The sequence below is a fragment of the Nuphar pumila genome, chromosome 12 (genome assembly GCF_984573655.1).
Source record: "Nuphar pumila chromosome 12, dmNupPumi1.hap1.1, whole genome shotgun sequence".
Taxonomy (NCBI): Eukaryota; Viridiplantae; Streptophyta; class Magnoliopsida; order Nymphaeales; family Nymphaeaceae; genus Nuphar; species Nuphar pumila.
The window spans coordinates 33,547,340-33,569,592 of NC_143260.1; the positions used below are offsets into that span (position 1 = coordinate 33,547,340).

The 22,253-nt window shown below is 42.2% G+C and overlaps 1 protein-coding gene across 3 annotated transcripts; it reads right to left on the minus strand.

Moving 5' to 3' along the window:
• Positions 1–423: 423 nt before the first annotated feature.
• On the minus strand, positions 424–17,257 carry LOC149820616 (AP-3 complex subunit mu-like). Of its 3 annotated transcripts, none has more exons than XM_089982506.1 (8): positions 17,144–17,257; positions 16,156–16,255; positions 4,899–5,009; positions 4,401–4,490; positions 2,171–2,418; positions 1,857–2,066; positions 1,559–1,745; positions 424–877 (listed from the first exon to the last, which is right to left on the minus strand). In XM_089982506.1, exons 1-8 carry the CDS (start codon positions 17,176–17,178, stop codon positions 632–634), a joined length of 1,227 nt encoding a protein of 408 aa, XP_089838632.1. In that variant the 5' UTR covers positions 17,179–17,257; the 3' UTR covers positions 424–631. The 3 variants fall into 3 exon arrangements, with proteins under 3 accessions (XP_089838632.1, XP_089838631.1, XP_089838633.1); XM_089982505.1 differs by having other exon boundaries at positions 1,538–1,745; XM_089982507.1 differs by lacking the exon at positions 17,144–17,257 and having other exon boundaries at positions 1,538–1,745; positions 4,899–5,028; positions 16,156–16,209.
• Between the last annotated feature and the right edge of the window lie 4,996 nt (positions 17,258–22,253).

Sequence of the window (22,253 nt, forward strand, 5' to 3'; positions counted from 1 at the left end):
CAATCCGGCCCATTGTCCAGCCCAACTAGAGTCATCCAGCTTCAGCCTTGCAACAAGAGATGTTCCCCGCGAGTCTTAAACTTGTGATGCCCCTGTGGGCCTTAAACTTGTGAGATCTCGTCAACCTGCTGACTTTCACAACTCGCCTCTGCCAGATGAGCGGAGCCTTTGTGGGCAATCAACAAGAGCAGCATTTTTTTTCGGTGCGGTTGAAAACAGTTATGCTCATGTCGTACATAACCAAATTACGGATTATATCTCATCACCGTAGTACACCTCACTTCATGGAGGTGTGGCTGGGCCCACTTTCACATATCCCAAGTGAGATGCCTGGTTCCTAAATGAGATGTGCAGCAGATATTGAATATATACAATATCAGTTATCATCAATTAAACAGAAGAATCTATTAATCAGCATATTCATCTTCACCATCCTGGCCATGCCACCATCAGAAATTATCTTGCAAAATTTGGATAAAAATGGAGACAATTGTGCTTATACAAAATGGAAATGATCTTATAAATCAAAAAATAAAAATCTTGGACCAAATATTTTGAAAATTTCATGCCTTTGTTACAAAATGCATTCCAAAAATGGATGTCTTCCTAGGTCGCCAGAATCTGTGTTCTGCTATGCCCTTACCTCGTAGGAACCGGCACGGGTGAGAGCTCGGAATCCTTTGTATGGTCGGTACGGCACATTCAAGAGTTCCAATTTATCGATCTGCAGACCTGAGAGAGCAACACCCATGATCTTGAAACCAACCAAGAATGTGGGAAACACATGCATACGATCCAAACCAGACTCTAGGCGCAGTGTCCCTGACAATGACGGTGCCTTATCTTTTGGTAATCGGCCTATAGACCAAGAGCAGACCTGCAATAACATTAGACAATAAGACAGTGATATTCACCAGCAGAATCACACACACACACACACTGATGTGCCAGTTTACTAAAGTGCAAAGGAACAGGCAAGCCGTTGAGCAGTAAATTTCACAGCACTCAAAACTGAATAGGAAACTGATACTTGTACACCTTGCAAATTATTGGTCTGCCAATCGACAGATCTTTGCTGCCCATAAGGTCCCTGAACACCTGGTTAAGTGGGTCGGCTTATATCCTGAGTGAACATACATTGCAGAAAGGGTGAAGCCAATGGGGAATTTATCCCTCGTGGGCAGGGGTGAACGCACAGAGTTTTATGGCGGACACCAAAACAAGGCTACGCTCAATGTGACATCCAAATCAAAGCAATGGTTTCTCCCCATTATCACCAAAAAGAAAACACCAATATCGGAAGATCTTAGACGGATCCACACACCCCCTGTCCATCTATGATGTCTATCCACCTGTCATGAGAACCAGTCAGAACCATCTCTTGGTTCAAGAAAGATGGCAGATGTGTGGGAGTCTAGTATGACCACAGGCTCTCTCTCTCTCTCTCTCTCTCTCTCTCTCTCTCTCTCTCTCTCTCACACACACACACACACACACACACACACACACATATGCACACATGCTTGAGAAAACAGACCTTGTTAGTCAGAACATTCACCGTGCCATGGTTTGCAGTTAGATCCGATGATATCACACAAGGTGGCAACTGAAATTCAACTGTAATGGAATCAATTGGTTTTCCCAGATCACAGCGCATTCCAACCAGAACATTCACACGGCAAGTTCCATCATCAGAGCTAAATTGAGGTTTTACATAGATTGGAGTGTTCTTCAGTTTTGTCACCCTGTACAGAGATAAGCATTAACTATTTTGAAGTGATGATCACATTTCAAGACACTAGGAAAAAGAAACGATTGCAACCATACCAAGTCAATTGATCAGTTAAAATTCAAACCTGTAGCTCATCAACTTGAATTGTCCATCAGGAGGCACAAATGACAGAATCTGATGCGATTCCCATGGTCTGAATCGGATGCAAGGATGAAACCTTACATCATTTAGGATTGATGGGTTTGCGAATGACAATGTCAAGTCAGGAAGCCCAGAAAGGTGAGAATTCACTTGCACTACACCATAAATTTCACATTTCACCAGATGCCCATCTCTGAACAACACAGAGGAATGACGAACACAGTATTGAATACTTTAAAAGAAATAATGCATAGAGAAATAAAAGTTAAAAAGAACCTAGAAACATTTCCCACAAACCTGCTCACTGTTGCATCAAGTTCCTCAACAAGATCAACATAGACCTCATTGTTGGCATGCTTCATGGTACTTGTTCGCCATGGAACAGTGGAAGCTGTCGCACTCGGGAGCGTGTTGCTAACGTTTGAACAAGTACCAGTCATAACATTCAAGACCTTGTTGACAATATTAGGTGGGGCTATCATCTCCTTCAAGATGTTTGGTTCTGTTGTCAAGGGAAAGCCATTGTCCATCATCTCATCTAAAAGCTGCAAGTCGGGCCAAATATCCCTGTCAATGTTCTTGGTTTTAGACCAATCTGAAACAAAAAACCAATAAACATAGAAAACCAAAGCCTGCATGCAAAAGGAAAACTATTATGGAGAATTGAAAAGCATCAAAAAATAAGCTTGTTGGATAGTGCAAATCATTGAATGAGCAGAGGGCTGATTAACAAGGAGATTCTTACACCAAGTCTCTTTTATATTTTCTTTTCTAAATGCCCAGTTTATCAGTTTCGTCAGTATGTATAAGACAAATGTTCTACGGCTCAGACTTTATCGACAATTCTTCCCTCCAAACATAGCCATCACCACTGTGGCATCTAGGCTCCAACCAAAGGGCTAACTCCAAAGATATCTTAAAGCAGTTAAAAGGTTCCATCATGTTGACAATGGATGGAGCTTGGTTGTTCTCTCAAAGTTCTGTTGAGGTGCCTCTGTAATTGATCTTTTCACCATCTTACATTGAATGGAGCTTCTCGTTGTTTTACCTAAACTGGATGAAAGCTACCGCAATCAATGAAAGCCCCCTTCTAAATGGTTCTGTTATAGATCTTCTTACCATGACAAATGAGCTGAGATTTCATTTTCATAAAAGGTTGCCAAAGTTCATTTAATGTAATAATTCTTTTTCAATTTTTATAACTCAAGTTAGTAATGAAGTAAGAACTTGTGAGACTTTCAAAAGCTTCCCCAAGAGAGTTGCTCCGCATGCCATCAATACAATCTCCAACTCAGTTCAAAACATACGCATGGCAGACTAACAGAGAAGTTGCATGGTTAATAATTTCAACAACATTCAATCAACCACTAGGACCATATGATTCCAAATTGATATTCAAATATTAGGATTCAGCCAAAGATCTACAGGCTATGTCACATAGGTGCGGGTGCAGATGCGGTGGTGCGGCACATTAAAAAAACTTGGGTGCGGGGGTGCGGGAAGTGTGTATATATATATATATATATAAATTGACTTGATTAGGGTTAATTGAATCTACTTTTGGATAGAAATGGACATCAGTGTGGTTGACTTCACCTAACATAAAGAAAGGTGTGTCCAAGTGTGGCACCCGCGGTGCCCTGTTAGAAGAGTCCGTGTGACATAGTCTACAGGTCACTTACAATCATCTTGTTTTGAGGTATACTTTTATCTTGTGGATTGTTAGAGGAGATGTTTAAAGGCCTATCATGAGCTAGGTTTGGGTTGGCAGGGAAAGATGGAAATGTTACAATCATAGTCACCTATATTGTTCAAGGTATTATCTCCGCGAGGGTATTTTTTGGAGATTTTAAAAAATTGAAAAATCTTGGGAGCTTAAAAACTTTGAAAAAATATAAATAATACCAAAAAGAAGGGAAAAAATAAATTTTGCATTGTTTTTCTCAAAAATATAAAGAAATAAGTTTAAAATGTTTTAAAAATATAAAAGAAACAAAAAAATGGGAAATGAAAACTTAAAATATAAAAAAAAAACATTTCCCAAAGATATCATGGAATTATCACGATGTTTTGTCTTTTGGTGATATTTTGAAAATATCACGAGATATACCCCTTTAATATTGGCTACCTTAAAATATCAGTAGATCTCGCGATATTTTCAAAATATCACCGACATTGGTGACAGTGGTTACAATTGAGACTTGTGGGTTCTAGGATCCAGAACTGGCCCATGAAATTTCCTCATAGACCAACAAGCACCTGATTGGTCAAACCTGGTCCATGATGACCTACCAGGACAGGTCCACATAGTTGTCCAGTAAATGATCATTTAATCCAATCAATGAACCATGAATTTATGAAACTTCAAACTTGGCCAGTCAAATATGAACTTAAAAAGCATGCATTTGGACAAAAAAGAATATTTCTGCTCTCAGGCTCAGAGGATTGAAATTTTATCATTTCAATGCTCAGATATGTAGTAGATTATCAAAACCAACCAGAAAAGGAAAGGTTTAATATAAATCACCTCATATACGATGACAAAATTATCCTTGATTAAGTCCTCATTTAAACCATCAAGATAATCTGAAAGAACATCTGCTACTCTGCCAAGAAACTGACAAATTTAATCCATGTCAGAAATAAATCAGCACCATGCTTCTTCATCACAAAGAAACATATGAAAAGTACAACTTTGGAAATAACACATGCATAAACCACTTAGTTGGGTGTGATCCTCAAACATTATTTGTTAATTTGAAGGAAAAGAAAAAAGACTACAAACACCAAATTGGAGCTTGTGAGGATTATCACAAAACAAGCAACTACAAATTATTTCCAACCCATCTTTCATTTATAACCATTCAATAGAAAGAGAACAGTTTCCATCAGTTGCTCAAGTAAATGCTAAATGAATTCATAATATTAGATATATATTTAGCTCTAAAGTAGACCTGGCTTTAAATGCACCATTTACAATATATTACTCATCCTACGTAACAATGAACGAATAAGAGAAACTCACCTCCAGAGCCATTAATGGTGGCATTTCGACCTGCGAACATCCTAAAAAAGTAATTCCCTCTCGAACAATTTGAAAAAGATAATGTGTTGGGGAGGCAATTACTGGAAGAACCTAATGCAAGAAAACAAAACTGTGATAAACTGATCAGCAACTATAACTTTCCAAAAAAATATCATTGATGAAAAGAAGAGAGCGCCCAAATTTTTTATTAATCAGTATCAACAATGAAAAAACACCAAACAAAAGCATAAAAAACGTTATGTACACCTAGTGAAAAAGGAATATGTCTAATATACAGAAACAGAGAATGGGTGTAACTATGACAAAGGAATGCTAAAACATGCAGGAAAAACTCTTACATGCATTGCCAGAATTTTTGCACTACTTTATTTTTCACTTCTCCAAATAAACAAGATTACCAAAACTAGTTTTGAAGTTCTAATAACAGTACAGAAAATAATAAAAATTAGTTCTATCATCAATTGAAAACTATTAATTATAGTATAGAAACTTTAATTCATCGCCCAAAAAAACAGTAAATTGATCTCAAATTAAGCAAGCCATTATTTATACATGCATGCATACATACATACATACATACATACATACATATGTATATCCGTACATACTATTTGTAACTTTGTATGTATGAATTAGACAGGTGTACACCCATCGGTGTTTGTCTCTCTCCTCTTCTTTTTCTTCCCTACTCATCTAATTATTATTCTCATTCCTCTTTCTTTCTAGAGGAAACTTTGGTTGGATTTTGTTTTTTTATTTTATTGTTTTCTCTCTAAAAAGGTATATGGGATCTTTCCAAAGAAACCAATATTTCAAATTTCCTAAGAAATCGCCATTCAACACCATAGAACATATCTCTTTCTTATGTTGAGTTATAATGATGACCTCAACCATTGCTACTATAATCATCTGGCCTCATAGTTTACTCGTTGCACAGTTCTGAACTTGACATATCATCAACTGATGTATGAAAATAAGTTCGCCAAGCAGCCAGCAGTGAAGCTTTTTATTAACACACAAAGCATGGTGAGTTGATCTGCTAACATGTACATGAGCAAAATCTAGATGGAAATCATCACATTGCCCTGCGTCTCTTCCACCTCCAAAGCTTATCAACTTCACAAAGTCATTATGATATCTTTATTTCTGCCTTCATCCTAACAAACCCTTGATGAAAATCCCATGGTTCTGAACATGTATCAATACTAGTGTTGCCAAGCCCTTTAGTTATTTTCTGTGCCATATGACAGTTCTTGGGGCAACCTTGTCCACCAATTTTTTGCATTACTCTGTTCATTCCTGGTCAGGAATTTCAGCATGAAGTTTGCCCCTTTAAAGAATCGGATATGCATATTATTGTTTGATGATAATTAAATAATTTCCTCTCCTTATTCCCCATCCAAGCTGTTAACCACACCCTTAATCTGAGGAGAGACCTAAACAGCAAATGTGGTGAATGAAACTTTTCTTGCCACATATGGAAGTATCGTTAGAACTTAGGATTAATTGGTAGAAAGGCATACTGTTTGCAACAATGAAGAAAATGGTGTTCAGGAAGATTTTTCCTGACACCTTGGAGCCATGCTTGACCATTTGTTACTACAACCCTAAGTTATCCTTGTTCATCTCAGGCGATCCATTGAGGAACACATTTAATCACTAATTTGCTGTGTTGAAGAATAGCAATCTGATGCAGAGCAGGACCGTATCAGGCCTGTACCGCGTGACCCAGGCACGGCCAAGGAACCCGACCCAAAGGGGATGGACGATCGGACCCAGGAGTTGGATCCGATCGCGGGCAAGGTGCCTCGATGCAGGGACGTGACCCAGTGTACCTACTCCAGACGAGGGAAGGCCCAGGGCATCCCAGGGCATCCCAGATCCATCAGCAGAGTGAAGACGTCTCGGGTCCAGGATCAGACTCGAGACCCGGGTCCACTTGCATTCTTTAAATACCCTATTCTAGGGTTGCGTGGGAGACGTGATTGAAGTTTCAGAAGCCACCTCTGATATTTTTTTTTCTGCAGTTTTTCCTTTGGACTCTAGTTTCCTTCATTGTTATTTCCCTTTCATTTGTGTCATTCTATTGTTGCTTAAAGTGTTACGGAAATAAAGCAAGCACCGCCATTTTACGATGATTATTCTTTTGGTTTTTTGCACTTCGCACGACCGTGGGAGCTGTGTCATCATCTTCTGAAATCGAGTACATTTGAAGCCGATCCCCGCGCTGCATCAAGTGGTATCAGAGCATCAGCCCTCCTCCTTGGTCAACGGCATGGCGCAAGAAGCGAAGAACGATCCTACGAGCGGGAAAGAACGGGAGGAAACCGGCAACGAGGATCCGATGATAGACATGATGACCACGATCCAAGAAAATCTGCTACGCGTAAGCAAAGACGTAGTTGGCATGTCAAAACGTATGGACGGGATCGAAGGTCGGATTGTCGCCCTTGAGTTGCCGGTGGAGCAACGAGTGACTTCAATGCAAAGAACGGGAGCGGAGCTGGATGACGGCGCAGCCGATCGTGTGAATGCAATACTCGCGGAATCAATCCAGCCGACGCACCCTCATTCTGTCTGCGCCACCATTTTGCATCCAGTATCCTCTCTCCATCCAGAATCAGTAGCGGCTGTGAATCACACAGCCGGTACCTTCCAGTCGAACCAAGGGATCGCGGCAGGACCCCCCCCCCACATCTCGGGTGCGCTACAACCCTGGACTCGATCCACGGTGGATGTGTCGCAGGCCGGGCCTGGTCTGCAAGACCCAGCGTCACGCTAGACCCTACTGCAGGCCCGGGTTCGTCAGCTCGACCCGGGAAGGAACTCCCCTTCCCTCCTGAGCCCGTGCGTGGAAGCCCTGTGGCAGCACACCCGCAAGCGGGAGCAGGGGGATCCTTGTGGATGGGTCCGAACCCGAGAGGGTCCGGACCGGAGTTTGTAACAGCGGGACCCAAACCTGGTTCTCGAGGACCATCCTTTGGGTCCCAAGGAGCGGGTCCGAGTCTTGAACCCCAATACCCGACCTACCCAGTTGGGTTCGGTTCACGGTTCGAACCAAATCAGACCCAACCCCCTAGTCTTAAGCCCCAAAATAGATCCAATACCGACCCAAACCTATATCGGACCCGGATGGAGCTCCAGTTTGAATTTAAGCTGGGTCAAAACCAGACACATCCTGTTATGGATCAAGGATCGAGTTCTAACCAGGCCTTTTCACACCACAACTCGATCCCTGATCCTACCTACCCCATTCTGGGTCCGACGAATAATTTAGGACTTGACCCGATCCAGATTCAATCGGGTGAATCATCCTAGTATTACACCAACCAAACTCAATACCCATACCAGACCCAATCCGTTAACCTGTCCCCGATCTAGAACCCGGTACCCTACCCGACACACTACCTCTACCCTGACCCAACCCATAACCCGAACCCATATTATCCCATTCCCACCAACCTAGAACCCATGAACCGACCAGCCCTTCCACCTTTAGTAGTACCTCCTGTTATATCGGTGCCTCAACGCCGGCCGCAGATGGCTCCCACCCACGGGCGTGCCAGACCAGAGTTACCGGAAGCTTCTTAGGTAGGTGGGAAGCTCGCTTCGGAAGCGCGATACTCCTCGCTTCCGAAACTTCATGGGAAGCTCGATTCCCCCACGCTTCTTCTATGCTTCTCATTCACATGGTCTATGCATACTATATACTTTTCTCACATTTCTTTTCATCTTTTTCATGTATTTTCTCTCACGCTTTCACTCACTTTCCATGTACTTTCTTTAAATTAGTAACCATCATTGTTAGATTTTAACAAAAATTTAACTCTTTTACAGAAAAATCATGAAATATAAGAATGACCAATTTTATTTTAGTTTTTATTTGTTTCTTGTTTGATTCCATATTGCTTCATTTTTTATTCATATTTCGCTTTTAAATTGAAACTTCGCTTCCCGCTTCGTATAAATTTTAAAATGCATCTCTTCTGCTTCCCGTATTGTTTCCCGCTTCCGCTTCCTAGTTTGGCAACCTTGGGCCAGACCGAGGCAGATTCAGCAAGGACCGGTGCGGCCTGAGCACCAACCACACGTCATGGGAGTTCGTCAACACCAGCCTCCAGTCGAGCAGTACCGTGACGAAAATGATGCAGCCATGATGGACGATGAAGCCTTCTGGAATGAGTACCCTGCAGGAATGGTAGAACCTCGTCAACAAAGAGCGTCAGAGCACCCCTCCACCTACGGGGTGAAGTTGGACCTTCCAAAGTTCGCGGGACGATTCGACGCCGAGCAGTTCTTCGACTGGGCCTACGTCATGCAGTTTTTCTTCGACTACCACAATGTGGTTGAGCACCGCCGTGTCTCTCTAGCGTCCACTCGATTGAGGGGCCTAGCGCAGACATGGTGGGTTGAGCTGCAAAGGTCGAGGGAACGGCAGGGGCAAGAGCGTGTGCAGACATGGGAAGAGATGTAAAGGTTGATGCAGTCCAAATTCGTGCCTTCAGACCATGTCGAGAGAGCCTACAAGGAGTACCTGACCCTGCATCAAGGCACCCGTACCGTGGCAGAATACACTGCTGAGTTCTATCGTCTATCCCTGCGAGTGCAGATCGAGGAGACCGCCCGCCAGCAGGTCACGAGGTATATTTTTGGTCTCTGTCCTACTATTTCTGATGATTTCAGTTGTGTCACAGTCGAGTCATTGGATCAGGCCAGCAGTTATGCAATGAATGTGGAGGAAAAATTAAAAAGGAGGCAGGAGTATAGAGTCTCCCAGAGTGACCAGTCCAGTCGACCCAAGTCAAGTTTCCCAACCAGGGTAGCGAGCTCTCTAAGGAAGGATGACTCAAAGTTTACCCCAAGAGCAGACTCTAGCAAGCCTAACCAGTCCGGACCAGCCTACCATACCAGGTCCAAGTCCAAACCTAGTGAGTCAATCATCCGTTGTTTTAGGTGTCAGGAGTTAGGACACGTAGCGTCCAAGTGCCCCACCGTGAACAACAACGCCCATTTCATCGAGGGTATTGTTGAGTTCGCATCCGATAGTGAGAGTGAGGGTTAGTCGTCGGTTGAGGAAGAGAATGAGAAGGAAGTCATAGAGTTCAACGATAACGTCAAAAATTTGTTGTCTATCCGTCATGTTTTAACCGCACCCCGAGAGTCGACCCCTGCAAGATGGTTGCGGAATAACATTTTTAGGACCCGGTGCAACTGTGAGGAGCATGCATGCGATGTTATCATTGATACTGGGGCTTGTGAGAATATGGTTTCCGAGAGTGTTGTGTCACCCTGAACCTGAAAATGGAGAAATTGTTCCAACCATACAAGATGGCATGGTTCAAGAGGGAAAACGAGGTGCCCATCACCCAGCGTTGTCTCGTTCGGTTTTCTATGGGGGAGCATTACCACGATGAGGTGTGGTGTGGTGTGATGTAGCCCTTATGAGTGTGTGTCATATTCTTTTGGGACGTCCCTGGCAGTTTGATCGCAAGACCATTCACAATGGCCGCAGGAACACGTACTCATTTAATTTTAAGGGTCATAAAATAATCCTTCTCCCTATCAAGGAAACATGTTTTCCCACTGTGAATAAGCCTGATTGAGTTCCCTGGCTCGCGGGCCTATCATACCGGACTTTCTTGAGTTGTTGTAGGGAGGATGGTTATTGTTATGCCCTGGTGGCTAAGCCTTCTATGAGTATGTCGTTGCCCGTTCCCGCGGACATCGCGCCCCTTGTTGAGGAGTTTTGCGACATTATGCCAGACGACCTTCCTGATGGCCTACCTTCGATGAGGGTGGTGCAACATGCCATTGATTTTGTCCCGGAGTCGAGTTTGCCTAACCACTTCGCCTATCGCATGAACCCATCCGAGCATGCCGAGTTGTTGAGACAGGTGCAAGAGTTACTACAAAAGGGTTTTATTCGTGAGAGTGTGAGCCCTTGCGCAGTGCCCGCCCTGCTCACTCCTAAGAAAGATGGGTTCATGCGAATGTGTGTCGACAGTAGAGCAATCAATCGTATCATTGTTAAGTACTGTTTTCCCATTCCTCGGTTGGATGACATGTTTGATATGTTGGCCGGTGCCTCTATTTTTCCAAAATTGATTTAAAGAGTGGGTACCACCAAATCAGTATCCGAGAGGAGGATGAGTGGAAGACGGCATTCAAGACACGTGATGGATTGTATGAGTGGTTAGTCATGCCATTCGGGTTATCAAATGCCCCGAGTACTTTCATGAACATGATGACCCAAGTGTTGCGTCCTTATATAGGGAAGTTTGTCGTTGTATATTTTGATGACATTTTGATTTATAGTTCTTTGTCTGATCATTTGAGTCATTTGCGTCAGGTCCTAGAGATTTTAAGGAGGGAGAAGTTGTATGTCAGTTCAAAAAAGTGTAAGTTTATGATGTCAAGTATTGTATTTTTGGGTTTTATCGTGTCGTCTGATGGAGTTAAGGCGGATCCTGCCAAAGTCCGTGCGATTGTAGAATAGCCTACCCTAAAGACTATAGGAGAGATCCGTAGTTTCCACAGGTTAGCCATTTTCTACCGTCGTTTTGTGAGAAACTTCAGCACCCTCATGGCCCCTATCACGGAGTGCTTAAAGGGTACTAGTTTCCATTGGATGCCTGCCGCGGGAAAGGCCTTCATGCTCATCAAAGATAAAATGATTAGTGCCCCCATCCTAGCCCTTCCTGATTTTAGCGCAGTCTTTGAGGTTGAGTGTAACTCCTCTAAAGCGGGAATTGGTGTCGTCTTAAGTCAGAAGACTCAGAACCGCAAGCCCATTGCTTTCTTTAGTGAAAAGCTGACTCAAACAAGGTGTCAGTACTCCACTTATGATGTCGAGTTCTATGTTGTTGTACAAGCCCTTCGTTATTGGAGACACTATCTCATTTATAAGGAGTTTGTCTTGTACATAGATCATGAGGCGTTGAAGTACTTGAATAGTCAAAAGAAGTTGAGTGCTAGACATGCCGAGTGGGTTAGCTTCTTGCAAGAGTACACCTTCACTATTCGCCATCAATCAGGTACTCTGAACAAGGTAGCTGACGCACTTAGCAGGAAGAATAGTCTTTTGATGACTATGTTTGTGCAGGTCATTGCGTTTAAGCAATGTAAGAAATTGTACCCGATAGATCCTGATTTCCAGCAGGTCTGGGAAGAGTGCCTTTCCTCTACTAGCATGATAAACCCACGATTTGTCATACATAACGGTTACCTCTTTCACGGTAATAAGTTATGTGTGTCTGCATTCTCTCTTAGACTTCAATTGATTTTCGAGTTACATGAAGAGGGACTAGCTGGCATTTTGGACATGATAAGACGTTCGCACTGCTAGATGAACGATACTTTTGGCCAAAATGCGTAAAGATGTTAAGTTTGTTCAAAGTTGTCGAGTGTGTCAAGTGTCCAAGAGTCGACGTCAGAATAGTGGTTTGTATACTACGTTGCCCATCCCTGAGCGACTTTGGGAACATGTTTCCATGAATTTTATTGTGGGTCTTCCCAGAACCTCGCATCATTTTGATTCCATCTTAGTTATAGTTGACCGGTTTTCCAAAATGGCAATTTTTGTCCCGTGTAAGCGGACCACTGACGCCTCGTTAGTAGCTTCATACTACTTCAAGGATTGCCTCACACGATCACCTCAGATCGTGACACTCGCTTCATGAGCCATTTTTGGAAATCATTGTGGCCCTTATTGAAAACAAAACTCCAGTTTAGCAGTGCATACCACCCACAAACCGATGGTCAAACCAAAGTTGTGAACCGTACCTTAGGAAACCTACTAAGGAGTCTAGTTGGTGAAAATGTAAAAACTTAGGATCTAGTCTTGCCGCAAGCCGAGTTCGTCTACAATAGTTCCATCAACCGGTCCACGGGCAAGTCTCCTTTTCAAGTGGTTTATGGGCGGTCACCAACCCATGTAGTAGATCTAGCACCTGTGTCGAGTCTTTCAGACCCAGCCCTGAACGTGTTTGATGTCGTTGAGTACATGTGTGATATACATAGGCAGGTCCGAGCCAAACTTGTTGAGAGTTATGAAGCTTACAAAGCTTTCGTAGATCAGGGTCGTCGAGATGTCCAGTTTCAAGTTGGTCAGTTAGTTTGGGCTTACCTGCGTCTAAAGTGTTTCTCAGTGGGTACTTATGGTAAATTGAGTCCTAGGAAATATGGCCCTTTCAAGATCCTCCAGCGATTGGGTCCAAATGCCTACCTCCTTGAACTGCCCGAAGATTGGCATATTTCGCCTATCTTCAATGTGTCTGATCTATATGCCTACTGTGGAGACAACAAGTCGTCAGAGTCGACTTCTTCCCAACCAGGGGAGAATGATGCAGAAAAGGACCGGATCGGGCCTGTACCGCGTGACCCAGGCACAGCCAAGGAACTCGACCCAAAGGGGATGGACGATCGGACCCAGGAGTTGGATCCGATCGCGGGCAAGGTGCCTTGATGCAGGGACGTGACCCTGCGTACCTACTCCAAACGAGGGAAGGCCCAGGGCATCCCAGATCCATCAGCAAAGTGAAGACGTCTCGGGTCCAGGACCGGACTCGAGACTCGGGTCCACTTGCATTCTTTAAATACCCTATTCTAGGGTTGCGTGGGAGACGTGATTGAAGTTTCAGAAACCACCTCTGATATTTTTTTTCTGCAGTTTTTCCCTTGGCCTCTAGTTTCCTTCATTGTTATTTCCCTTTCATTAGTGTCATTCTATTGTTGCTTAAAGTGTTACGGAAATAAAGCAAGCACCGTCATTTTACGATGATTATTCTTTTGGTTTTCTGCACTTCGCATGAACGTGGGAGTTGTGCCATCATCTTTTGAAATCGAGTACGTTTGAAGCTGATCCCCGCGCTACATCACAATCACAGTTTAAGCGACTTCTTTTGCCTTCCTATACAAGGCCATCCTTCCGTACCTGTGTCGACACGCATCACGCATCGACACCTGGACACGCCATTTTACCCTTCGTACATACAAGTTTGTATTCAATTTATAATTTATAATTATATTTTCAGTATATAATATATATTTTAGATATAACATATAGATTTAGATTATATTCAGTTTATTTTGTATTTATGTGATATTTAACAATATATATATATATATATAGTTGTGTCTCCGTACCCACATTTTTTTGAATTTCCATATCGTACCCTTGTACCCGTACCCAGGTGACATAGCTCTTAACATAGGTCAGTTGTTCGGCTAGTTAGATGCCATCACCATCCCAATTCAAGGATGATGTTTACAACAAGAGTGATCTAGCTGAAGCTCTTCTTGAGACTCCATCATATACATATGTAGCATTGGTGATATACAATTGTTGTTGGACAAATGTTGTGAGATTACCTCTAAACCATGCCCCAAGAAGGAAGAGAAAGTAGTAGAAAGAGGAGACCATAATGATCTGCTAACATGAGTATGAGAAAAATCTAGATGGAAATCATCACATTGACCTGTGTTTCTTCCACCTCCAAAGCATATCAACTGCTTCACAAAGTCATTATGATGTCTTTATTTTTGCCTTCATCCTAACAAACCCTTGATGAAAATCCCATAGTTTTGAACGTGTATCAATACTAGTGTTGCCAAGCCCTTTAGTTATTTTTTGTGCCATATGATAGTTCTAGGGGCAACCTTGTCCACCAATTTTTTGCATTACTCTGCTCATTCCTGGTCAGGAATTCCAGCATGTAGTTTGCCTCTTTTTCCCCTTTAAAGAATCGGATATGCATATTATTTTTTAATGATAATTAAATAATTTCCTCTCCTTGTTCCCCATCCAAGTTGTTAATCACACCCTTAATCTGAAGAGAGACCTAAACAGCAAATGTGGTGAATGAAACTTTTCTTGCCACATATGGAAGTACCACTAGAACTTAGGATTAATTGGTATAAAGGCATACTGTTTGCAACAATGAAGAAAATTGTGTTCAAACAGATTTTTATTGACACCTTGGAGCTAAGCTTGACCATTTGTTACTACAAACCTAAGTTATCCTTCATCATCTCATGTGATCCATTAAGGAACACATTTAAACACTAATTTGCTGTGTTGAAGAATAGCAATCACAGTTTAAGCAACTTCTTTTGCTATACAAGGCCAAGAACCCATTAGATGACAGATCAGTTGTCCAGCTAGTTAGATGTCATCACCATCCCAATTCAAGGATGATGTTTACAACAAGAGTGATCCAGCTGAAGCTCTTCTTGAGACTCCATCATATACATATGTAGCATTGGTGATATACAATTGTTGTTGGACAAATGGCATGAGATTACCTCTAGACCATGCCCCAAGAATGAGGAGAAAGTAGCAGAAAGAGGAGACCATAATGAGAGGAATCAAGAGAGGATGTCGAGCAGCTTCACTGGTGTCCCCTAATCTCATTAATAAATAATGGCCAAAAAACAAAGTACAACTGTACAAGAACACCCCTGGTTATACAAACATATACCCAATTCTGACTTAATGGATAAAAAATATCCTTGTGACACCAATATATTACAATACAAACAATACAACCCAATACATTGCAATACATAGCTATTCATAACATGAATTTCCTTCTCTAAGATTTTTTGTCAACTCAGCCTACTAGGCTAGTCAAACCTTCTTTCAGTTGCTAATATATGCTGACAGCAACCATAATATTCAGAGTTCTGATGTCCAAGAATTATTTGTGAGAATACGCCTGCACATGACCTCTGCTTCTAAGATTTGATATCAATACAGCCTACGACGCCATCTGAACTGACCAGTTCACCTTGTTTAAGTTGCTAATATATGCTCATACAAACCATAATTCAGACTTCTGTGCAATTAGACATAGGATCCACATGCTTCTTATACTACCTAATACAGTGACACTGACAGACATCATAGTGAAAAAAAAAAAGAACAGGAAAATCAAGATAAAAAGATTCAAAAGTCATAATATGACAGTGAAAAATCGAGCTGTAAATGCACCCACATAGAGAAAAGCTAATTAAACATGATGGACTAAAAATTCAAAGAAAATCATGCTCTGGAACTTCACATTTCTGTTTCAAAGAAAAAAAATCATGCTGTAAATCTGCAAATTGAGCCAATGTGTGCCTTTGCAAAGGATAACAGTTAAAACTCCCAATCATACTTAGACACAATATAAAGTAGTATTAGTATGGCATGAACAAACATAGTGAATTTTTTAAATGCATATCGAGCTCCACTTACCTTAGACGAACCACCCTGAGACAAAGCATGCTCCCAGAACCATGCACATATGGACCTGTCCACCTGATGTCCAGTCCATTGCTTCTCAAGCATTACCTCCCTACAAAACGCATAAGAATCCATCATACATCACTTAAACAACACCACTAGATGGCGAAAAAACCAAACCCGTGAAAACTAAAAATAAATGACAAAACATACAAGGAACTCGTTCGTGTGTATATGTCGACGCCCCTGTTGAACAATTTAATACAAATTACAACACACCAAACCCTTGATCCTACCGAAAATGATTAAGTTTCACCATAAACCCGGACAATCGGTCTTTCAGAATAGATAGCAACCCGAAAATTCCCAATATCATCATCACAAGTGCAAGTGCAAGAACACCTCGTGATCCATGAAACCATAGACTAAACCAAGCAAACACCCTACGAACAATTCCACGAGGATGAAACCGACTTAATCAACAAATACAACAATGAGATTGAAAAATCAGCAACCAACATGACGATTACATGATAATCGACTGCAAAAATGGAACGTCGAGAAAACTGGATGGAGAAAAAAGAAAAGAAAAAAAAACAATTGGGTACATGGGTCCAAACGCATGATCGCGCAAAACGTGAATCACCACCTTTTTCCTCTCCCCCTGAGAATCACAGACCCAATATCTCACGATGTCTACAACACGCTAGAGAAATTAGGGTTCCTGAAATCGCGATCAATTGCTCTCACACTGAATCAAGGCGAAAATGGCGATTATCAACCTCACCAATAAAAGATTTTGAGCAAGATATATATATATATATATATATATATATATATATATATATATATATATATATATATATATATATATATAACAGTGGGCAAGAGTCGTAGAGATCATCACCATTCAGTGGAATCATTTCAGCGAAAGAAAATCAAAGGAGGAAAATTAGCAAAAGGAAAACGCAAAACTAGAGGGGGGGTGGAATCTGCGCACCCAGAATCGGAGAGGAGGAAGATGCATTGCAGCATCCTACTTAAGAACGAGATTCCCCGGAAATTCTTTTCCTCCCTTTTCTCTCTTCGAGAAAACCGTGGAATTCTGCGGGAATTTTTTTTAGTCTTGCTCCGGATCGTGCAATTTATGAACCAGAGTGTTTAAACGGTTCGGACCTGGTCCGGAACCACTGAATCTGGGTTCGGATCCAATTATGATGTGCTGCACTGCTCGCGGTACCGGATGGCTATGGACAATGTCACAAAGATACGTGGACAGGACACGTGATGCGGGTTTGACTCCTAAATTCGAATCTTTTTTTTTTTGAAAAATAGAAATAAAACAACACGAAGTTTTTAAAAACGTAATCAATAAAAACTAGTTTTCTATATTTAATATACAAATGTATTTTTATTGAAATAATACTAAAACATTAAAAATATTAAAATATTAACAGTACATGGCCATATCTATGTCTGAGCGTGTTCAGTTGTATCACACGGCACGCCACCAAAATGGCATGTCCCTGTGACTTGGTGGAACATGGGTCCTACCATGCCTGAACCAGAGTGGATCAGGTGCAACCATATTACACACTTTGAGTGTGCAGATGCATCCGATCTAGGGGTGGCAATTTCTGACACGACCCGCCAACCCGCCTCTTAGGCGGGTTCGGGTTGGGCATAAGCCAACCCGTTTAATAAACGGGTCGACCTGCGTAACCCGTTTATTAAACAGGTCGGGTTCGGGTTGGGGGTATGCCAACCCGCCAACCCGGCTGACCCGTTTAATAAACGGGTTAGGCGGGTGGGTCAACCCGCCAACCCGTCTGCCAACCCGCCAACCCGGCCCGTCAACCCGACCCGCCAACCTGACCCGTGAACCTGAAAACCCGTTTACCCGACCCAACCCATTTATTAAATGGGTTGGCGGGTCGTGTCGGGTTACCCGTTTTTTAAACGGGTCGGGTTCGTGTTTGTCACAGCCGACCCGTTTAATAAACAGGTCGGGTTCGGGTTGAGGTATGCTGACACGCCAACCCGCCAACCCGACCCGATTGCCACCCCTAATCCGATCACCCTGCATCTCTGGGGTATAGCCTGTCAGCTGTGGGGCGCAATGAAAGATGAAGGGCAGATAAGGTGCAACGACTAATTAAAGTGTGCAATGTGATTGTACTTGATTTTTGTCTATTTGAACCATGGTTAGGGATGGCATTGGACCATGGCCGGGGTGGGGGACACGGTCTCCACCTCTGCCCCATCTCAAAATCCTGACCTCTATCTTTGCACGGGTTTTGATTTTAACTTTCATCCATGCCTCCATCCTCGTTTCATGTCTTTCATCCCCAGTCTAAACAGGGCGAGGTGGGGTAGGGCCCATTTTCCCTCGGTCCATTGCCATCTCTAAGAGGGGTGTAGCTAGGATTCATGGGGGGGGGGGGGGGCAAACAGGTGTGTAGCAAAAAAAAAATGGTGTGATAGTCAGGGGTTCGAGCGCAGTGCCCCCAAAACTTTTTTTTTTGAGATAAAATAAAAAATAGCTACAATTATTAATAAAAATCTATTTCATATGGACAAATCAAACTATCTGTTGTGGTCTTTCTCAACCTCAATGGAAAGTTCTTAAACATTATCTAATGGCAATATATAACACTGGTTAGATAATTTGAAGTTCATAACAATGCATAAATTTTATTTATGACAAAATAAATCAAAATACAAAAGTACCAACTAAAATGGACCCCGACGGTTACCCGCAGCATAAAATTCATCTATAAGAGAATCTATAACTAAAGTCATAATATATTCTCGTTCGATGTACAATGTCATACGGTCAGCAAAAAAAACGTTGTGTATTTTGTTACGAATTTCTGTCTTCACATGCTTCATCACTGAAAATGCTCGTTCTGTAGTGACCGTAAAAACTGGTAATGTCAATATAAGACGAAATAATCTAGTTAGCATGACATAACTTTCTGACCTTCCACTTGCAACCAACTTTTGATACAAATCAGGTAGAGTAGGTACTTGAAATCGAGGATCAGAAACCACATCAATCTGATACAGTTACTGATTAATGATAAAATTATTAATCAAACACGTAAACTATCAATAATCTACACAATTAATCATTACAATTCTATACAAGTACCCAAAAGATCAGTGTCTCGTTATCGTGCTCGATCGGTGTCTCGGCATCTCGCTCACTCAGGAGCACAGGAGCAACGCCGGAGGCTTGGAGGAGAAGCGTGGGCGGCCGACGTCGGAGAAGAAGTTGGGCGGTTGGGCGACGTTGGATCGATCGTCGGGAGTCGGGAGATTTGGGGAAGATGAGGGCAAGGGCTAGGTCACTCAAAATCAAGATCAAAGAAGAAGAGGGGTTGAGGGGTAATAAGTTAAACAGGTCAGATCTAGCACGGGCGGGTACCCGGCCTCGCCAGGTGCTGGATCCGACCCAAGAATCAGGGTTGGGCTAGGACTGAGCTTTAAAAAAAAAATTAACTAGGTCGGGAGGCATGACTGGGCTGCCCCCCCAACTCTGCCTTTGCCGACCCGGGAATTAGGGTTGGGCTAGGACTGGGCTTTTAAAAAAAAATTTAACTGGGCCGGGAGGCTGCCCCCCAGCTCCGCCTTTGATCTCTAAAGAAGGATTGGAGATGGGGCGGGGCAAGGTGGGGATCAGGACAGGGATGGAAAAAAGTGTAAATTCATTCCCGCCTCCATCCTCGCACGGTTTTGTTGATTTTAACCTCCATCCCCATTTCATGTCCTCCATTCCCGGTCTAAACGGAGCAAGGCAGGATGGGGCCCATTTCCCCGGTCTACTACCATCTCTAACCATGGTCACAAATTTCATTATGGGAAAGATATCAATGAAAAAAAACTTATTTTGAAAAAGTCTTTTCAATAAAAAAAGACTACAAATATACCTTGAGGTAAAAACTCATATTTTTTCATTCATTAACATTCAAGATGTGATCTGCATACTTTGTTTAGTGAAAATCAGGACTTGAATCGTCTAATTTCGACATATAGGCAGTATTTTTTAGGGCTTCAAAATTCAGTGGCCATACATGTGAGATTTTTGTTTAAAATTCAAGATGGGGTTAGGCAGATAACCTCCCAATGCAAAGTGGCGTGCACTAGCTGCTCTTACCAGACAAGCGGAGATCCCGTTGGTACATGTGATATTTTTATGACATCTAAAATTCTATTAATAGGTTGAAAAAACTGATTCAAATGAATCGCCTGTTACAGGCATAAAAAATTTTCACTGCATATGCCCCATTCCAAAAGCTTGGTCCAAGATGCGCCGAGTCCTAACATTTAAACCATGACCATCTATAGCATGAGATTGAATCAAAACAACTTGCACCTATGTGATCTAGACGCATTTGTATTTCAAATTGTCATGAACATAGACACGATTTTTCGTGGTATCATCAACATTGTATAAACACTACACAAGTGTTTCTATAGTGATATATCATGAAAAAATCATGATATTTTAAAAATAGGAGATACTTTTAAATACCAGTGTAAAACAAGTAATATCTTGGAAGCAGTGCCATTATTTGGTATAATGTTGGTCTTTCAAAATTTCCAGATAAAATCGTGATATTTTTAGAAAATCAATGATATTTCTCACTGGTTTGGTAAAAATGGGAACTATTTTGGAAATATCACCACTATTTTGATTTGAACATATCATGATAAGTTGTGACATTTTCACCAGCAGCGGCTCCGCGTGTTTGGTAAGAGCTGGCAGTGCACGTCTCCTTGTGGTGGAACGTTGCAGGTTCAAAACCCAGTGGTGCGTTGAATAAATAACTGGTGGGAGTCTGCAGACTAGCCCCAGCTTGCCTTTAAAAAAAAAGTTATGACATTCAAAATATTGACTATATTTGTGACAATATTTTAAATGAGACCTCGGTTATAGGCCAGCCATATTGGTATTCGGACCTAGTTTTACCTCATAGCTCGACATTGGCAATGGAATTTTCTTAGCAAGGGCAAAAATCTCATGCTAAATAAAAAATATTTGATGAAAAAATCTCATAAAAAAAACTTCTCGCAGATGGGTGCGTATGCACACAAAAAAATTTATGAAAATCCATTTTTTTATAATTATATAAATATCTTGCTGCGGTCATGTTATATTATAGTATCCCATTTTATTGACATTATATAATTCCTTGGGGTGCAAAAAACAACAAAATAACAGTATTTCCAAAATATGGCCGATATTTATGACAGCTTCTCCACACAATGAGTTATCAAGTCTTGCAAATAGGGTTGGCAATGGAACGGGGAGGGGGTGGGGGACAGGGTCTCCACCCCCGCCCCGTCTCAAGATTAGAACCTCCATCCCTGCCTCCATCCCCGCACCGGGATGGATTTTAACCTCCACCCCCGCCTTCATCTCCGTTTCATGTCCTCCATCCCCGGTTCAAACGGGGATGAGGCAGGGCAGGGCCCCGTTTCCCCGTAGTCTATTGCCATACTTTAGAAGGACTGGGGATGGGGCGGGGCGGAGAAAAGTGTAAGTCCATCCCCGAACGGGGATGGATTTTAACCTTTGCCTCCGCCTCCATCCCCATTTCATATCAGTTTCATACCATTCATCCCCGGTGCAAACGGGGCGAGGCAGGGCAGGGCCCCGCTTTCCCCCGGTCCACTGCCATCCCTACTTGCGAATTGCACCAAGTTGCCTTTTAAACTGCTCTATACAAGATGTGAGTCGGGAATAGGGGATCTGAATTTATATAAGAGAAAATTATTGTAACCCCAAGGGGTTTGAGATAATGGGATGGAGACTAGGCCGCAGGTGGTCTAGGTTCAAATTCCATGAACATCACCCCATGTGCAAGCTGAAGCATGGTGACTCCCTCAGGGCGAGGGGTAAGCCCTCGGAGTTTTACGCTGCCAGGACAGAGACCACAAATATGGCAGGCAGAGCCAGGGCGACTAGGTCTTTGATCCTGGGGCAGTTTTTTTCGAGTAAAAAAAAAGAGAATTATTGAAACCATGGACAATTTTTTATACTACAATATAATGTGAAAATGTTTGGATAAGAAATAGCAGTGATGCACTGGCTATTTATAACA